Raw genomic sequence first — 18,398 nt, 5'->3', positions numbered from 1 at the left:
ATCAATCAAGGTTGTCCTACCAGCAATAGATAGGGATTTGCCCTTCCAAACTGCCAATTTCTTTTCATTTATTTTCTTTAGGGTTAACCAGTCTTTCATATGAAGGCGGCTTGCACTAACAAACACCCCAAGGTATTTGATTGGGAAGTGGCCTGACTGACAGTTGAAAAGATCAGCATATTGGGAAGCTAGATTGTGATCACCATTGATCATGATTACTTCACTCTTAGTGAAATTAATTTTTAGGCCAGACATCAATTCATATATGTAAAGCAAAAGCTTCATGTTTCTAGCAATATCCATGTTTTCCTCTAGACAAATGATGGTATCATCTACATATTGCAGAATGGCAACCCCATGTGTGATCAAGTTACTTGCCAAACCAGTGATCAATCCATTTCTTTGGGCCTGTCTGACCAATCTGGTTAAATAATCAGCAACAAAGTTGAATAGAATGGGAGAAAGGGGGTCCCCTTGTCTAACACCTTTGTGACTTACAAAGTATGGCTCCAACAAATCATTCACCTTGACACTAACAGTGCCACCAGATACCACCTGCTTAATCCAGGTACACCACTTCTCACAAAAGCCTCTGTTTTTGAGGCAATCAAAAAGAAAGTCCCAGCAGACTTTATCATATGCTTTTTCAAAGTTTAATTTTAGCACAATTCCCACTTTATTTTTTTCTTGGTTTCATGAATGACTTCATGGAGTGCCATAACTCCATTCATTGTGTCTCTTCCTTTCATGAAAGCAGTTTGATTTTCAAGGATCAACTTTTCAGCTAGGAGTTCAATCCTTATTTGTGAGTACCTTGGTTATCCATTTGTATATGCAGTTTAGTAAGCAAATAAGTCTAAACTGCTGCATTTTTTCAGCATCCTGAACTTTGGGAAAGCAGAGTAATTATACCATAGTTCATTCTGCTGACTCCAACCTCCCCTCATGAAAGTCAGTGAAAAGCTCCATTATGTCTTCTTTGATAATTTCCCAGCAATGCTGGTAAAACTCGATGGGGATTTTATCTGGGCCAGTGGCTTTGTTCTTTTCCATTTGGAAGAGAGCATTCTTTATCTCTGATTCAGAGAAAGGTTTGATCAAAGTAGTGTTGTCTTCCTCATAGACTTTTTCATTTGGATCCCAGAGATCCTCACTGAGAGGAAAGACATTTCCAGGAGCAGGGCCAAAAAGTGATTTGTAGAACTCAGTGGCATGATTGACCAAGTTAGTAGCCCCTTCAATAATAGTTGCCCCATCATGTAAAGAGATTATAGTATTTCTTCTTCTCCTGTTATTTGCAATTCTGTGGAAGAACTCGGTGTTATTATCCCCTTGATGAAGCCAAGTGGTGTGTGCTCTCTTGAACCAGTAAGCTTCCTCATCCTCAAGAATTTTATTATGAATCACTATCTTTCTTTGGATCTGAGATAGATCAAGACATTGAATTTCTTCCAGCTGTTCTAGCAGCAACAATTCTTCTTGTAGAGCCAACTTCTCCTTTTTTTTTTGTTCCCCTTGTCTATTGAACCCCCAGCATTTGAAAAACTGTTTGAACCTTTTTAGCTTTATTTGAATTCTATCAAAGGCAGTTGATGCTTGGCAAGATTTATTCTAGAGGGATTAACTGGGGATCTCTTGCACAAGATGGGGGTAACTTGGGCTGAGACAGCAGCTTGTTGGGCCATTTGTTAAGTTTGGGCCTTAATTTTTAAGCGATGTTGTTGTCCGTGTTTCAATTTCAACCAAGGCCGTGTTTGGTTAGAGGGTGTAAAAGTTTTTATGAAAACTTTTCGCCTTATTTGAGGTATTAGATGAAGTTTAATTATGAAACAATCTTCACTATTACGGTATTATAGCATGTGATGTAGCTAATAAGGTCTTTGACCATATGATCAGAGAATGATTTAGGGTGGTTACTGTAGCATTATTGTAGTCAATCATGGTGAAACATAGCTAGTTAGATTCGTCCCGAAAAATTACACACATCCATAAAAAAATTTCATAAATAAATTTTATTTAACACTCTATGCGTGCATGTCTTTTTCTGTAAAAGTTTTACCAAACACGAACACGTCGCAAGCCGCGAGGGGAACCAAAACCGCCGCCGCCTGTTTCCAAAAAAAAAAAACCGCCGACACCGACCCGCGCCCCGATTCGCCGCCGCCGCCGCCGCCACCCACCCGCACGTCGATTCGCCGCCGCTGCTCCCCCACCGCCAGCCGCGGAGGACATAGCGATGGCGTCCACTTTCTCCTTCCCGGAGATGACGCCGGCTCAGCTCGCGGAGGCGCTGCACACCTTCGGCATCGCGCCCACCGCCAACCTCCGCGCCGAGGACATCGCCACCCCGCAGCTCGACCTCCTCCCCGGCGTCCTCTCCCTCTTCCTCGCCACCATCGTCGGGTACGTCCCCGCCGCTCTAACCCTCGCCCTCCGCTGCTCCCCTCTCCACCTCTCTCCCTCTCACCTGGGCTGGATTTGGGTTTGCATTTCGCTCTGCAGCGACGACCCCGACGACCAGCTAGGGTTCGACCTGCTGCAGAAGCTCGACAACCCGGAGCACCACATGGGCGCCATAGGCCTTAGGAGCATTTACGGGAGGGCACGGGACGTCCTTGAGTCCATCCACTTCGGGGGCCTCACGTTCCGCGACCTCACCCGCCCCGAACCGCGCCGCGTCGTCTACATCCTCAGCGCCATCGTCAACTACCTCCACTTCAGGCACGAGAAGCTCGCCCTCCTCAACCCCATCGCAGAAGAGTTCTCCAGCGTTGACGATCGCCTCCCGGAGGGCAAGGCTAGGATCGCCGAGGTCTCCTTCCCGTCCTTAATTCTTCTTCGCGCTTTCCGCCTTTCTCTGCCTGGGGAAGTTCCTCTCTACGTTTTTTTTTTAGTTTTTCCCCTCATGCAGCTCCAGAAGGTGAAAGAGAATCATGCGTCCAAGGAGCAGATGGACGAGCCTGCCGTCCAGCAGCTCCAGGCGGAGGTCAACGCCCTCAAGCAGAAGATTCAAGAATACAACACAAAGCAGCTGGCGCTGCGAGGCAGAGCAAAGTCCATAGATGAAAAGAAAGAGGGGATCCTTGCCAAGGTGCGGATTCCTGTCCTGCATTTCCTTTTTCTTCCTTTATTAGACGGTGCTTAGGATTTCCTTGGTATTTTTTTATTCTAATGCTCCATGAGATCGATGCTAAAACAATTTCGAACCTCCTGCAAGCTACCAACCTGTTTTGGCTGGCTGCTGTCAGTAATAATCTTCTCACTTCTAGCTTGCTGCCTTAATTACAACACTGAGTAGTTTGTTATTAGCCACTACATTATTTGTGGGTATTGCTGATAATTTATGTCAATAAATTGTTATCCATGTAACCAAACATGTTATATTAAGTCTGCACCTACAACATGGGCAATTAGGAAGTAGTATGAGTTACCAATGAAATTAGCTGATAAGTCGTATGGTCAAAAGTTCTGTTCAATACCAAGAAGGTAACTAATAATTGGTATTTCGCTGCATCCGCTTTACTCTTCATATGTGGACATTGGCTCGTCAAATTAAACTGGAATGTTGGTGCTCTATTCAAAGTAACACTTCATAATGTTGCATGCACTGCTTTTTTTTTTGTTGACAGATCTCCCAAGCTGATTTCGAGTTGATGAAACGCTCCCAAGAAAATTCAAAGCTATTATCCAAAATCGTTCAGTCCCCTGAAAAGTTTCAGGTAGGCCATTTTGTTTTTTTATTTATGTTTTGTGGCAGGCATAAAGTTTGTCAGGAAACTGATATATTTTTATTAGAATCACTATGCTAAAACCCTGAAGATTCCATTCATGGAAGGAATCCTGTAGGTCCAGAATTACTTTCATGCCATGGTTTTCCTTACTGATTGACTAGTATGGATGTTGCCATTCTTTCAGCTGTCAGATTGACCTTATCACTTGGCAAACTATGCATGAATTATTTCTTTTACTTGCTAGAGCAATCATCACAGGATGCTCTACCTTGTTTCTTGCGTCTGTTTAGAAAATGTGCATTTGTCCATTGAATCACTGGTGGTCATTTCTTTATGTGCTATGCCTGTCTTTTCGATGTGCATACGATGTCAAATTGATTGGATCTGAACTATGTACCTCAATCAGCTAATCTGCAACTTGTGCAAGCTGGTATAGTAACTATGGATTTTATGTTCTATTGAAGAAAAACCTTGAGGAGAAGAAAGGAGTCCGTGATGAGTTAAAGACCTTGGAGAAGATGGCAATGCATAAAGTCCAGGACAAAACCAATGCTCTTGAGATGTATACAAAGGTACTCTTTATGATGGACACTTTTTTATGCCAATTGGCACAACAATTTCTCACACTTGTTACAATCTCATAGTGGAATTTGCTCTAATTTCTTACAAAAGTTACAGATCATGTGCTAGCAAAATAGTGTTTTCTGGTTCTCTTGAGTTCCCATTTAGTTATGCATGCAACTTCATATCACTGTTTTCTTACTTCTACTGATGGGCCTTGCTGAAATCAGAAGAAGCATTTGACATTTGTTGTTGTTCCATGTTGGGCTTCACCTTTCTTATTGCTTGATACTCCATTGATGCAGTTGCATGATAAGTATCTTCATTTTGCAGGTCTGTGAGAAACTATCAAAGCATCTCTCTAAAATTGATGCTCTACATGAAACGGTAAGAGTAGCTGCAAACCTTTCTTGTATGCAAGAATGTATCCCCCCGGCTGATTGCACGCTTGAGTCATATTGTTCTAACAATGAATGTTCAAAATATATCGTACCTGCTAGAGCACTTCTGCTAAAGCTTCTGAGAAGGAGGTTAAAGCACTCAAAGCCAAGATTAGTGATCAAAGTTTGGAGATGAAGACCCTTCATATTAAAGCTGATGAATGGCGATCAAAAGGTTTTACTTCTAATTTTTGTATTGCTATAGTACTGTTCAGCCAGTTCTTAGTTCAATATCCTCATCACATCACTTTGCTCGAACATCTTGCGATTAGTACATGAAACCGAGGACCGGCTCAAGGCAAAGGAGAAAGAAAAGGACCAAAGAATCGGAGAGAATAAACAGAAGATGGCTGCACTGAAATCTGAAGTTGAATCAGAACTTAAGTGCCTTGCAGATAGGGAAAGGGAAACTGAGGAGAAAGTTGCAAAGGTGAGGCTTTTCTCCTGATTTGTTCGGCTGTTGAAATTAGAATCCTTTCGAAATTACACTGCATGTGTTGCTGCATCCAATGTTTACTGCTTTACATATTACCTTTGATGATACCTTGGAGGCTGATTAGTAGCTGTGGGCTCTATAAATCAAGAAGGTAGAGAACAGAAACAGGCTAACCATTCATCTAGTAGTTGATTACCAAGGCCTGCAGGCTTCTGTCATCCTGTTTCTTTATTTATTTTATCGTTCCTCTTTCAGAATTGCTGACATACTGTCCGCCTGTCTGTGAACAATGCAGGCTGCTGATTTGTGCTCCAAAGCTGATGCGGTAGAGGCTGCTGGCAGAAAAAAACGAGAGGAAATCTTTGCCCAGTTTGAGCAAGTTTGCGAGACGGTACGTCCCTAGCTAGAAGGGTATTTGATTTCCTAAGATAAGGAGCACTTGTTTCCGTGAGGTTGGCTGCTGACATAACCAAATCTTTCTCCAGGCTAACCTGTACATGGATGGCATTGATCATTCCGTCAGAGAAGTTGACGAAGCGAATATGACCATTATAGGCCAGTGTGTCGCTTCATGTGGCAACTAGTATCCTGTGGCAAGAATGATGGATGTATATGTCGAATCTGATGTTATCTGTGATGAGTACAGCTAGGGGTTCGACCAGCAATTATTTTGATGCAAATGCCAGGTTGAGTGGTGTGCTAGATTTTACAATATGTAAAGCAGGTCTTTTATATCTTTTTTTTTCACTACTGAAGTTTTTTTAAATCTTTAAAAATGAAGATTCTTCGGTGACCGCAATATACATGATTTACAAAAAAAAGGTAGTCAAAGAAACAAAACTATATGCATGCATTCTTTTATTCTAGAGTGTTCGAAATAAGCATCCTACAAGAACAATTCATTTGCAGATGCCTGATATGCAGGGGCATGGTCTACCTGTCAGTCGGAATTGTTCCGTTAGTGGGAATCTTAAGGTACAATTGCCTGTGCCCGCAAAAAAAGAGGGGTACAAGTGCCTGTCTGGTTCTTTATCATGAGAGGGTTTGGATTGAATGAGACTGATCACTTGATCAGTCCAAATGGTGTTTTTAATGTGCTTAATCAAATGGGAAGAAAACAAACATCACAGTAGAGCAGAGCGTTTGCTCGCAAGTCCTTATTGTTCATGGACTCATGGAGTCATGGTGAGCTTTGTTATGGAAAGAAAGCCAGCCCGTGACAAACCAACTGCATCACCACCACCATCACCTTACTTCATGGTTGTTGATGGCAATGTATAAACCAAAGCTGCGATTATTATTTCCAGTTTTGAGTTCCAGGTTTGGGTGGAGATCTTGATTTGTAAGCATCCATAGTTTCTTATATAGATAGAGTAGGGTGGTGTCTGAGAAATGAAAAGTGGCTGTGATTACAATGACGCAGTATCTGCCTATATTTCTTTTCTATTCAACTTGTGGAATATTCGTGAATTCTTGGGTTGATGGATAAGCATAGACGAGCAACTAGAGTGTACTTGCTTCAGAAGCCCTGGCGCCCTGCAACATGCTTGCCGGAGGGAGAACCATGAAGGCGCACAGAGTTGCTTCTGATGCTTGAGCTGTAGAGTCAGTTCAGATTGAGCCTTTCATTCTGAAGAGAACTAAACAGGAAACTTGAAGAGAAAAGGAAATATCAGCACTTGTTACTTACTGGCAAGTTTAGTTGTTTTCTTGAAGAGATACAGAAAAGCAGGATACCATTACACTACAAGGCACTTCAGATGAAAAGGTTGCCCTCTTCAGCAAGTCATACATCAACTCATAAGAGATCACATGCCATAGACCCTATTCATACTTTGGCATCATATTGCAGCTTGACAACTCTTTCAACTCACGAGACTGAATCAACCTAAATTATTTGGCCAAGTGGTCAGCCATTGGTTTTACGCAACTGTTGTTCACATCCATCAAACAGATAGCTGATTGTGCTCTGGACTTGGCCGAAATTATAATTCTGATCTCCCTCAGTATCAGTACAATATAACCTCTCGACACAACAGACTAATAATCATAAGTTGCACACTAAAATGGAATTTAACTCAACATCAGCTGCTCCACTGATAGTGATGCCTTGTTGTCTGACATTCATCAAGTAAGAAAGTGAATCATGAGCTACTACCTCGCCTGCGATCAGCACTGGGATACCCGGTGGGTAAGGGCAGATTAGCTCACCACAAATTTCACCAAGGCTGTCTTCAATTCTCAGTCTTCTCTTATTTTCAAAGAAGGCCTCTCTATATATAAAAATAGTTGGCAATGCTGCGGAGCACTGCCAACTATTTTTATATATAGAGGCAACTGTTTGGCAGAGCTCCGCAGCATTTCCATTTCCACAGCATTTAATCGAGAAGAAGCTTTGCTAATTATTTTTTTATAGAGAAAGAGAAAAGTGATCCTAGAATAATTCTGTAAAATGGTTATTTGAAGACAAAATATATAGCTAAATATGCCCCTCAAATTTGATCCGAGTGTTGCTTTGAATATCAAAATTGGTAATAAAACCAACTATAACGAGGTAATAAATAATCAATCAATGAGTTCAGTAGGCTAGTCTGGTGGAGCTGACGAGGCACTTGTGGGGCTCCCGGACGATGTAAACCTCGTCGGCGACGGTGGCGTGCAGGTCCTGGTTGCGGTGCCACCGCCAGAGCGCGTGCGTCTCGTTCTTCACCTCCAGGATGCCGTGGCCGAAGCTGCTCTCCCTGTAGGCGCTGTACTCCGGCTGCCGGTCCCAGCAGAAGCTCCCGGCGGCGGGGCCCGACGTGAAGTTGGAGGCGCAGAAGCCGCCCATGAAGGGGTCCGGCGTCGACGCCGGCTCCGGGCAGTGGCCGGCCTCGTCGGCGTGGCTCGTCGCCATCTTCTCCCGGTTGCCGCCGTCGCCCACCGAGATGTGCACGGGGCCGCACGGGTCCAGCGTGTAGTTGAACACCCGGTTCGATCGCTCGTACGCGTGCACCTGCGTGTGACATGATCGGTGACCATCCAACAACATTGTTCAGACTTCAGGCAAGTGAAGTGAAGTTTTCAGACAGTGGTAATTACATGGCCGGTGAAGACGACGTCGACGCCGTACGAGTAGAGGAGCTCCTCCATCTCCACCCTCATGCACTCGGCCTCCCTGTAGTGAGCCTTGTAGGTGGTGTACCAGGGCGCGTGCCAGCCGGCTATCAGCCACGGGGTCACCGACCTGTCCACCTTCTCCAAGTCTTTCTGCAGCCACCGGTATTGCTCACCTGATTTCTTGTAGTCGACGTACGCCGCGAGCATGACAAAGTGGATGCCACCAACGTCGAACGAGTAGTAGAACGGGGACAGGGATCCGCTCTCCTCTGACGGGAACGCGAACCTGGAGCTGTAAGACGCGAACGTCCTGTTGTGGATCTGCTCCTCGATCTCGTGGTTCCCTTCGACCACCATCATCGGAATGCTGGACGTCACGGGCTCCATGAACCTGCACCACGACAGCCATCTCGCTCTCAGCTCTGAATTAAGCATTCTGAACAAATTAATTACTATATCTGAATATGGTTCTGAAGGAAGAATGTTCAGAGGCAGTTTTCCTTATTTCAAAGAAAGAATGTTCAGAGAGAGATTTCTTCTTTCAAAGAAAGAAAAGAATGTTGAGAGTTTCAGACAGACACCTCGCTCATCAAAGGCAAAGCAGAGTCTGATTTTGTTGGTAATTAAGTTTGATTGATTACCTTCCCCAGTAGTCCCAGCGCGGCTGGTAGGTCTCGTGGATGGGCGTGGAGTTGGCGAAGGTGCACGAGTAGCAGTCCGTTCCGGTGCCGTTGGTGAGGTAGAGGTTGGCGTAGCAGACGTCGCCGAGGAGGAGCACCAGGTCGGGCTGGTTGCGCACCATGTGCTCCACCGTGGACGTGGTGTTGTAGGTGAGGCCAAGGTCCCCGACCACGGCGATCCTCCCCGGGTAGCTCTTGGGCCCGACGGCCGGCATCGTCCGGAACGCCCGGACGTCGCTCATGGCGCCGGGGATGCCCGGGTCGCCGCACTGGTAGTAGTACCTGGTCCCGGGCTCCAGCCCTCGGAGGCGGACGTGGTGGATGATGCCGGAGGTGTAGTTGCGGAGGCCCTCGAAGGGGTAGAGCTGGCTGTACACGAGCGACTCGCCGGCGGCCTCGTGGAGGAGGGAGTCGGCGGCGAGGCCGTAGCGCACGACGCTGCCCACGGTGCTGGGGTCCAGGGGCTTGACGGCGCCGCCCATCTGGAACTCCCCTGTAATCCAGGAGAGCCAGGCGGAGGTGGGCTCGGCGGAGAGCGCCACGGCGACCTGCTCGGGCGCCCAGCCCGTGACGTGGCGCTGCACCCGCGGGTCCGTATCCGGCAGGTCCACCGCGTGGCCCATGTCCCCGAGCTGCACCGTCACCGGGCGCGCCGGCCCGGACAGCGTGGACGCCGGCTCGGCGGCCGCAAGCGCCGCCGCCGCAAGCAGCAGCAGCGGGAGGAGCGAGCCCCGCCCCCGGCGCATTGCTGCTTCCTGCGCCCTCGCCGCCGGGCTCCGTGGCAATAGAGCTAAGCGCCGCGACAGGTAGTGTTGATGGTGGCTGGGATCTACTCCTATTTGGAAAGAAATTTATAAGGCACGCACGATCCAAGTCGAAGAGAAGAGAAGATGCGGCCGGCGGCAGCTGGAGGACGGCCGGCCCGGCCCAGTTGCGGCGGCGGGGGTAAGCAAGCTGCAGCTCCAGCTCCAAGACGATACATACCGGTGACGTCAGCACCGTGGCGGCTTGCTGTGGATGGCAAGGAATATTCCAGCGGCACCAAAGGAAGATGCGCCGCCGACCCATGAGAATGAGCCAGGCAGCCCCCCTTCCTCATCCGAACAAAGTTGCCTGGCGCTGATAGACTAGCGTCATAGAGTGCGGTGTGGACTGTGGGCACCTCGACGGACCGGACGATCCATCATACTTTTGCTCCATGCTTTTGCTTTGCTTTGCTTCCTTCCCAGTTTAGGATACTAGCGACCCGACCTAATGTCACATGGCACCAGGCAGCCGCCTTGTCCGAATCCGATAGTAGCCTAGCCTAGCACCAGGCCAGCAGCAGTTTTGGTCAATTTCGGCCTTGTTTGGCTCCAGGACTTTTTTCAGAAGTCCCTATCACATCAAAAAGAATCTTACTATTTTATAGTATTAAATAAAATCTGTTTATAAATATTTTTTTGACAGCTGAGTGCTTTTTCGCGAGACGAATCTAATGAGCCTAATTAATTCATAATTTGTTACAGTGATGCTACAGTAACCATTCGCTAATCATAGATTAAGATACATCATTAGATTCGTCTCGCAGTTTAGCCCCAGGGTTCTGCAGTTAGTTTTATAATTAATATTTATTTAATACTTCTAAATACTAAAAAGTCCCTATGACTTTTTTGAAGTCCCTAGGATTTTTTTGAAGTCCCTGTTTCTAAACACCCCCTTCGTCGTCTCATCCACCGCTGTGCATGCCACATATTTTCTTTAGGCCACTTTTAGTTCCAAAAATTTTCCTACAATATATATCATATCAAATTTTCAAATATATATATGGAACATTAAATACAACTAAATTAAAAATAACTAATTATATAATTTAACTGTAAACGACGAGATGAATTTTTTAGACCTAAATAGTCCATAATTAGATATTAATTGTCAAATAACAACAAAAATGCTACACTACCAAAATCTAAAAGTTTTCGCAAACTAAACAGTGTTACGGACACCAAAACTAGAATAGTTGCAGGGATTCTTTTACACCAATGTTGAGTTAAGGGTGTCAGTTGGTGATCTTTAAGTGCACTTGCAATCCTTTTTAGTTTAAAATTTGTACTATTTCTTCGAAATAAGATTTTCTTTTGAAAGAATTAATACAATATATTAAATTAAAAGGTTGGAGATGTACTAAAAGGTCACCGATTAACACTCTTAAGAGCAACTCCAAGAGTTACTAATCTGACTTTCCCATCCTTATTTTTTAGGAAAAAGAAAAAACTATCTCCAATAGCTCCCTATCCTAATTCTCTATCTCCTAATAATTAGCAAATTCCTCTTTCATGTGCTTAAAAATAGGCATGCCATTCCTCCTCCCTATCACCCCTTCCAGCCCTGTTTTTTCGTCACGGCTTCTACCCCGCGCACTCGGGTGCGGCTCGCGCCGTTCGTCTCCTTGGCGCCATCATCCTCAACCATTTGTTGCTGCGTCGCGAGCTGACCAAGACATCCTTCTGAACCACGAGCTGCACTGGCCGAAGATGTTCCGGCTCATAGACGAAATTCTTCTAAACCACCAGGAGAGAATGACAACAGCTGACCAAGACATGGCCGGCGACCAGGCCGACAGCACAGCCAACAGGGGCGGATCTAACAATGGGTCTAGGGGGGCTTCCGCCCCCTAGACCTCCACAAACAATGGAGCCCCCCATTGAGTCCCTACTCTATTTTTTAGAGAAAGAATAAGGAAGAAGGGAAGGAAGAAAAAAAGAAAAGAGAGAAAGAAAAAACTCAACCCCCTTTGATCCTGCTGCTGCGGACTTCAGCAACACTACCGGCTCCTTCCACTTCTCCGTTTCGGCAAATAAGCTCGTGTTCATCGGCTGCGGCTCAGCCTACATCGAAACCTACACGGTAATATTCGAAGGAAAGTAATATGTGGCTACAAGAGGTGGGTATAGAAAATTGCTAGTGTAAAAAATAATAGGATTTTGGTGGAAAATATTGACGAAACCAATCTCCCCCTCCCTTTTGTCAAATCTTTTGGTCTAACAAATGGAGCCTCCGTGAGGGTACGGTGGGCCTAATCTTGGTGAGAAAGAGTTTCAGTTGTTTCAACTTTTGTAGTATAGGATTCGTTTACACCAATGTTAAGTTAAGGATGTCAGTTGGTGATCTTTAAGTGCACTTGCAATCCTTTTTAATTTAAAATTTGTACTATTTCTTCGAAATAAGATTTTATTTTGAAAGAATAGTACAAAATTTTAAGATTAAAAGGTTGGAGATGTACTAAAAGGTCACTGATTAACACTCTTAAGAGCAACTCCAAGAGTTACTAATCTCACTTTCCCATCCTTATTTTTTAGGAAAAAGAAAAAACTATCTCCAATAGCTCTCTATCCTCCCCATCACTTAGCAATTAGCAAATCCCTCTTTCATGTGCTTAAAAATAGGCATGCCATTCCTCCTCCCTATCACCCCTTCCAGCCCTGTTTTTTCATCGCGGCTTCTACCCCGCGCGCCCGGGTGCCGCTTGCGCCACCCTTCTTCTTGGCGCCATCATCCTCCACCATTTGTTGCTGCGCCGCGGGCTGACCAAGACATCCTTCTGAACTGCGGGCTGCAATGGCTGGAGATGTTCCGGCTCATGGACGACATCCTTCTGAACCACCAGGAGAGAATGACGACAGCTGACCAAGACATGGCCGGTGACCAGGCCGACAGCACGGCCAACAGGGGCGGATCTAGCGATGGGTCTAGGGGGGCCCTAGACCTCCACAAACAATGTAGCCCCCCATTGAGTCCCTCCTCTATTTTTAGGAGAAAAAATAAGGAAGAAGGGGAGGAAGAAAAAAAGAAGAGAGAGAAAGAAGAAACTCAACCCCCTTTGATCCTGCTGCTGCCGCGGACTTCAGCAGCAGTACCGGCTCCTTCTTCCACTTCTCCGTGTCGGCAAATAAGCTCGTGTTCATCGGCTCCGGCTTAGCCTACATCGAAACTCGCACAGTTATATTCGAAGGAAAGTAATATGGGGGTATAAGAGATGGGTATAGAAAATTGATAGTGTAAACAGTAATACGATTTTGGTGGAAAATATTGACGAAATCAATCTCCCCCTCCCTTTCGACAAACTTTTTGGTCTGACAAGTGGGGGCCTCCGTGAGAAATACGATGAGCCTAATCTTGATGAGAAAGAGTTTAAGTTGTTTTAACTGTTATAGTACTAGGAAAGATGTACGTGCCACAAACACATATTTTATTATTCTTCCATCAAGTAATGATGCAATTTATTTTCTTTCTAAAAATAATACACAACTTTCTTTTCCTTCCATAAAAGAATGATGTCAATTAATATTCTTCCAAAACCATCAAGCAATGATGTCATTTATTTTTCTTCCAAAAATAATACATGTTTTTCTTTTTTTCCATAAACAATGATGGCAATTATTATATTTCTAAAAGAAAAAATGACGTGAATTATGGGTCAATGAATATGCCAAGAAAAATATGTGTGTGCTAAAGAAAAGTGATATGTGGATACAAGAGGTGGGTATATGAAACCGCTGGTGTAAAATGTAATAGGATTTTGGTGGAACACATTGACGAAATCAATCTCTCCCTCTCTTTCGTCACACCTTTTAGCCTGATAAGTAGGGCCTCCGTAAGGGGTACGGTGAGCTTAATCTTAATAAAAATTGTTTTTAATTATTTTAATTTTTATAGTATAAATATCGATAGTTAGATTTCTAGACCCGCGGCCGCCAACGTGCTGTAGGGAGGAGGGGCGGTCGGGTGGAGGAGGCAGCGATTGCCTGCAGGAGGCGGCGGGCGGCTGCATGGAGGCGCTGGAGATCAATCACGGGGGCTTAAACGATGCGGTCCGCAATTTTTTATTGTTAGAAAAAAAGGAAAGTGTTGGAAATAGACTCTTTTTTCTTTCCCATCCCTATTTTGAGAGTTGACAAATAAAGTTTGGGAAGAAAAAACAAGGAACTCTTGAGATGTTTAACCAATGTTGTTATCATGCGCAAATTTTTCTGATCTGAGTGGTTCATTCCCAGTAGGGCTGGATATCGAGCCAGCTCGCATCGGTAGTGGCTCGGCTCGTTGTTATAGCTCGGCCAGTCCTGCTAGCAGGCCTACCGTGCTCGTGGGCTGTACAGAAATCAAATCAGTACTGGGCCGATTTCGCCTCTTACCGCTCCTGGGCCTGTCAACGGAAAACCTCCCTACGATTGGAGAGGATTGTGTTTCAGTTTCAGCCAAGCAGCGAGGGAAACCAAAACCGCCGCCGCCGACCACCCGCTCCGATTCGCCGCCGCTGCTCTCCCCACCGCCCGCCGCGGAGGAAATGGCGTCCACTTTCTCTTTCCCGGAGATGACGCCGGCTCAGCTCGCGGAGGCGCTGCGCACCTTCGGCATCGCGCCCACCGCCAACCTCCGCGCCGAGGACATCGCCACCCCCGCAGCTCGACCTCCTCCCCGGCGTCCTCTCCCTCTTCCTCGCCACCATCGTCGGGTACGTCCCCGCCGCTCTAACCCTCGCCCTCCGCTGCTCCCCTCTCCACCTCTCTCCCTCTCACCTGGGCTGGATTTGGGTTTGCATTTCGCTCTGCAGCGACGACCCCGACGACCAGCTAGGGTTCGACCTGCTGCAGAAGCTCGACAACCCGGAGCACCACATGGGCGCCATAGGCCTTAGGAGCATTTACGGGAGGGCACGGGACGTCCTTGAGTCCATCCACTTCGGGGGCCTCACGTTCCGCGACCTCACCCGCCCCGAACCGCGCCGCGTCGTCTACATCCTCAGCGCCATCGTCAACTACCTCCACTTCAGGCACGAGAAGCTCGCCCTCCTCAACCCCATCGCAGAAGAGTTCTCCAGCGTTGACGAGCGCCTCCCGGAGGGCAAGGCTAGGATCGCCGAGGTCTCCTTCCCGTCCTTGCTTCTTCTTCGCGCTTTCCGCCTTTCTCTGCCTGGGGAAGTTCCTCTCTACGGTTTTTTTTTTCGTTTTTCCCCTCATGCAGCTCCAGAAGGTGAAAGAGAATCATGCGTCCAAGGAGCAGATGGACGAGCCTGCCGTCCAGCAGCTCCAGGCGGAGGTCAACGCCCTCAAGCAGAAGATTCAAGAATACAACACAAAGCAGCTGGCGCTGCGAGGCAGAGCAAAGTCCATAGATGAAAAGAAAGAGGGGATCCTTGCCAAGGTGCGGATTCCTGTCCTGCATTTCCTTTTTCTTCCTTTATTAGACGGTGCTTAGGATTTCCTTGGTATTTTTTTATTCTAATGCTCCATGTGATCCATGCTAAAACAATTTCGAACCTCCTGCAAGCTACCAACCTGTTTTGGCTGGCTGCTGTCAGTAATAATCTTCTCACTTCTAGCTTGCTGCCTTAATTACAACACTGAGTAGTTTGTTATTAGCCACTACATTATTTGTGGGTATTGCTGATAATTTATGTCAATAAATTGTTATCCATGTAACCAAACATGTTATATTAAGTCTGCACCTACAACATGGGCAATTAGGAAGTAGTATGAGTTACCAATGAAATTAGCTGATAAGTCGTATGGTCAAAAGTTCTGTTCAATACCAAGAAGGTAACTAATAATTGGTATTTCGCTGCATCCGCTTTACTCTTCATATGTGGACATTGGCTCGTCAAATTAAACTGGAATGTTGGTGCTCTATTCAAAGTAACACTTCATAATGTTGCATGCACTGCTTTTTTTTTTGTTGACAGATCTCCCAAGCTGATTTCGAGTTGATGAAACGCTCCCAAGAAAATTCAAAGCTATTATCCAAAATCGTTCAGTCCCCTGAAAAGTTTCAGGTAGGCCATTTTGTTTTTTTATTTATGTTTTGTGGCAGGCATAAAGTTTGTCAGGAAACTGATATATTTTTATTAGAATCACTATGCTAAAACCCTGAAGATTCCATTCATGGAAGGAATCCTGTAGGTCCAGAATTACTTTCATGCCATGGTTTTCCTTACTGATTGACTAGTAAGGATGTTGCCATTCTTTCAGCTGTCAGATTGACCTTATCACTTGGCAAACTATGCATGAATTATTTCTTTTACTTGCTAGAGCAATCATCACAGGATGCTCTACCTTGTTTCTTGCGTCTGTTTAGAAAATGTGCATTTGTCCATTGAATCACTGGTGGTCATTTCTTTATGTGCTATGCCTGTCTTTTCGATGTGCATACGATGTCAAATTGATTGGATCTGAACTATGTACCTCAATCAGCTAATCTGCAACTTGTGCAAGCTGGTATAGTAACTATGGATTTTATGTTCTATTGAAGAAAAACCTTGAGGAGAAGAAAGGAGTCCGTGATGAGTTAAAGACCTTGGAGAAGATGGCAATGCATAAAGTCCAGGACAAAACCAATGCTCTTGAGATGTATACAAAGGTACTCTTTATGATGGACACTTTTTTATGCCAATTGGCACAACAATTTCTCACACTTGTTACAATCTCATAGTGGAATTTGCTCTAATTTCTTACAAAAGTTACAGATCATGTGCTAGCAAAATAGTGTTTTCTGGTTCTCTTGAGTTCCCATTTAGTTATGCATGCAACTTCATATCACTGTTTTCTTACTTCTACTGATGGGCCTTGCTGAAATCAGAAGAAGCATTTGACATTTATTGTTGTTCCATGTTGGGCTTCACCTTTCTTATTGCTTGATACTCCATTGATGCAGTTGCATGATAAGTATCTTCATTTTGCAGGTCTGTGAGAAACTATCAAAGCATCTCTCTAAAATTGATGCTCTACATGAAACGGTAAGAGTAGCTGCAAACCTTTCTTGTATGCAAGAATGTATTCCCCCGGCTGATTGCACGCTTGAGTCATATTGTTCTAACAATGAATGTTCAAAATATATCGTACCTGCTAGAGCACTTCTGCTAAAGCTTCTGAGAAGGAGGTTAAAGCACTCAAAGCCAAGATTAGTGATCAAAGTTTGGAGATGAAGACCCTTCATATTAAAGCTGATGAATGGCGATCAAAAGGTTTTACTTCTAATTTTTGTATTGCTATAGTACTGTTCAGCCAGTTCTTAGTTCAATATCCTCATCACATCACTTTGCTCGAACATCTTGCGATTAGTACATGAAACCGAGGACCGGCTCAAGGCAAAGGAGAAAGAAAAGGACCAAAGAATCGGAGAGAATAAACAGAAGATGGCTGCACTGAAATCTGAAGCTGAATCAGAACTTAATTGCCTTGCAGATAGGGAAAGGGAAACTGAGGAGAAAGTTGCAAAGGTGAGGCTTTTCTCCTGATTTGTTCGGCTGTTGAAATTAGAATCCTTTCGAAATTACACTGCATGTGTTGCTGCATCCAATGTTTACTGCTTTACATATTACCTTTGATGATACCTTGGAGGCTGATTAGTAGCTGTGGGCTCTATAAATCAAGAAGGTAGAGAACAGAAACAGGCTAACCGTTCATCTAGTACTTTTTTTGAAAAGCTGTTCATCTAGTACTTGATTACCAAAGCCTGTAGGCTTCTGTCATCCTGTTTCTTTATTTGTTTTATCGTTCCTCTTTTAGATTGCTGACATACTGTCCGCCTATCTGTGAACAACGCAGGCTGCTGATTTACGCTCCCAAGCTGATGCGGTAGGGGCTGCTGGCAGAAAAAAACGAGAGGAAATCTTTGCCACGTTTGGGCAAGTTTGCGAGATGGTACGTCCCTAGCTAGAAGGATGTTTGATTTCCTAAAAAGATACTAGTCAATAAGGAGCACTTGTTTCCGTGAGGTTGGCTGCTGGCATAACCAAATCAATCTTTCTCCAGGCTAACCTGTACTTGGACGGCATCGATCGTTCCGCCAGAGAAGTTGACGAAGCGAGTATGACCATTATAGGCCAGTGTGTCGCTTCATGTGACGATATGGCATGATGGATGTATATAGGTCGTAGTAATTGAGCTAGTGCTGTTCCCCTTGTGTGTGTATATTCGACTGGATTTTGGATTTTGGACAGCATTTGCACCTCGATCCATGCTGCTCTAGCCATTCCAGTATGCTCGCAATGTGGTTTGGTTGCTGTGCTAGCGTTTTATTGCTGAACTGCCCATGGTGACGGAGCTGGTGTCCTGGTCAGTGGTCAGCCAATGGGAATGATGGTCTCTCTGGATTGTTGTTGCTGTGCCACAACCCCTCCACAGTCCACACCAAACTGAGTAAGCAACACAGATCCTCCCAGTCGACGATTCTGTCCAAGTTTCGGTTCGGGGTCGAGTTGCCAATAAGCTTTATTTATGTCGATATAATACGAAGCGAAGCGGGTCTTTGTCAATTTCGTTGAACAATGAACATAGTTCAGGCTCGTCCGCTAAAGCAAACCGCATACGTTTTACGGCTTACAAAACTGTTTACAACTACTACCATCTGCCTGCCTCGGGTGTATTTGAATTTGACGGTATTTTTTAAAATTTTTGAAAAAAAATCTGAATTCGAC

At 45.2% G+C, this 18,398-nt stretch overlaps 2 protein-coding genes and 1 pseudogene across 3 annotated transcripts; 2 read left to right on the top strand and 1 right to left on the bottom strand.

Moving 5' to 3' along the window:
- Positions 1-2,092: 2,092 nt before the first annotated feature.
- Positions 2,093-5,959, top strand: LOC120687396 (kinetochore protein NUF2 homolog). The gene is made up of 10 exons (XM_039969377.1): positions 2,093-2,403; positions 2,503-2,812; positions 2,912-3,091; positions 3,630-3,719; positions 4,196-4,303; positions 4,626-4,679; positions 4,793-4,907; positions 5,005-5,162; positions 5,464-5,559; positions 5,654-5,959. The coding sequence occupies exons 1-10, from the start codon at positions 2,237-2,239 to the stop codon at positions 5,750-5,752; spliced, it is 1,377 nt and encodes a 458-aa protein (XP_039825311.1). The 5' UTR covers positions 2,093-2,236; the 3' UTR covers positions 5,753-5,959.
- Positions 5,960-7,562: 1,603 nt separating this feature from the next.
- Positions 7,563-10,121, bottom strand: LOC120687375 (purple acid phosphatase 15-like). The gene is made up of 4 exons (XM_039969347.1): positions 9,932-10,121; positions 8,909-9,782; positions 8,250-8,658; positions 7,563-8,163 (listed from the first exon to the last, which is right to left on the bottom strand). The coding sequence occupies exons 1-4, from the start codon at positions 10,044-10,046 to the stop codon at positions 7,747-7,749; spliced, it is 1,815 nt and encodes a 604-aa protein (XP_039825281.1). The 5' UTR covers positions 10,047-10,121; the 3' UTR covers positions 7,563-7,746.
- A 4,059-nt stretch (positions 10,122-14,180) lies between these two features.
- Positions 14,181-17,997, top strand: LOC120687394 (annotated as a pseudogene). The gene is made up of 10 exons (XR_005680708.1): positions 14,181-14,438; positions 14,538-14,847; positions 14,948-15,127; positions 15,666-15,755; positions 16,232-16,339; positions 16,662-16,715; positions 16,829-16,943; positions 17,041-17,198; positions 17,527-17,622; positions 17,734-17,997. The product of XR_005680708.1 is annotated as a kinetochore protein NUF2 homolog (transcript).
- The last annotated feature ends 401 nt before the right edge of the window (positions 17,998-18,398 follow it).

Source organism: Panicum virgatum, chromosome 9N (genome assembly GCF_016808335.1).
Source record: "Panicum virgatum strain AP13 chromosome 9N, P.virgatum_v5, whole genome shotgun sequence".
NCBI lineage: Eukaryota > Viridiplantae > Streptophyta > Magnoliopsida > Poales > Poaceae > Panicum > Panicum virgatum.
This window is presented reverse-complemented; position numbering and strand designations above follow the sequence as displayed.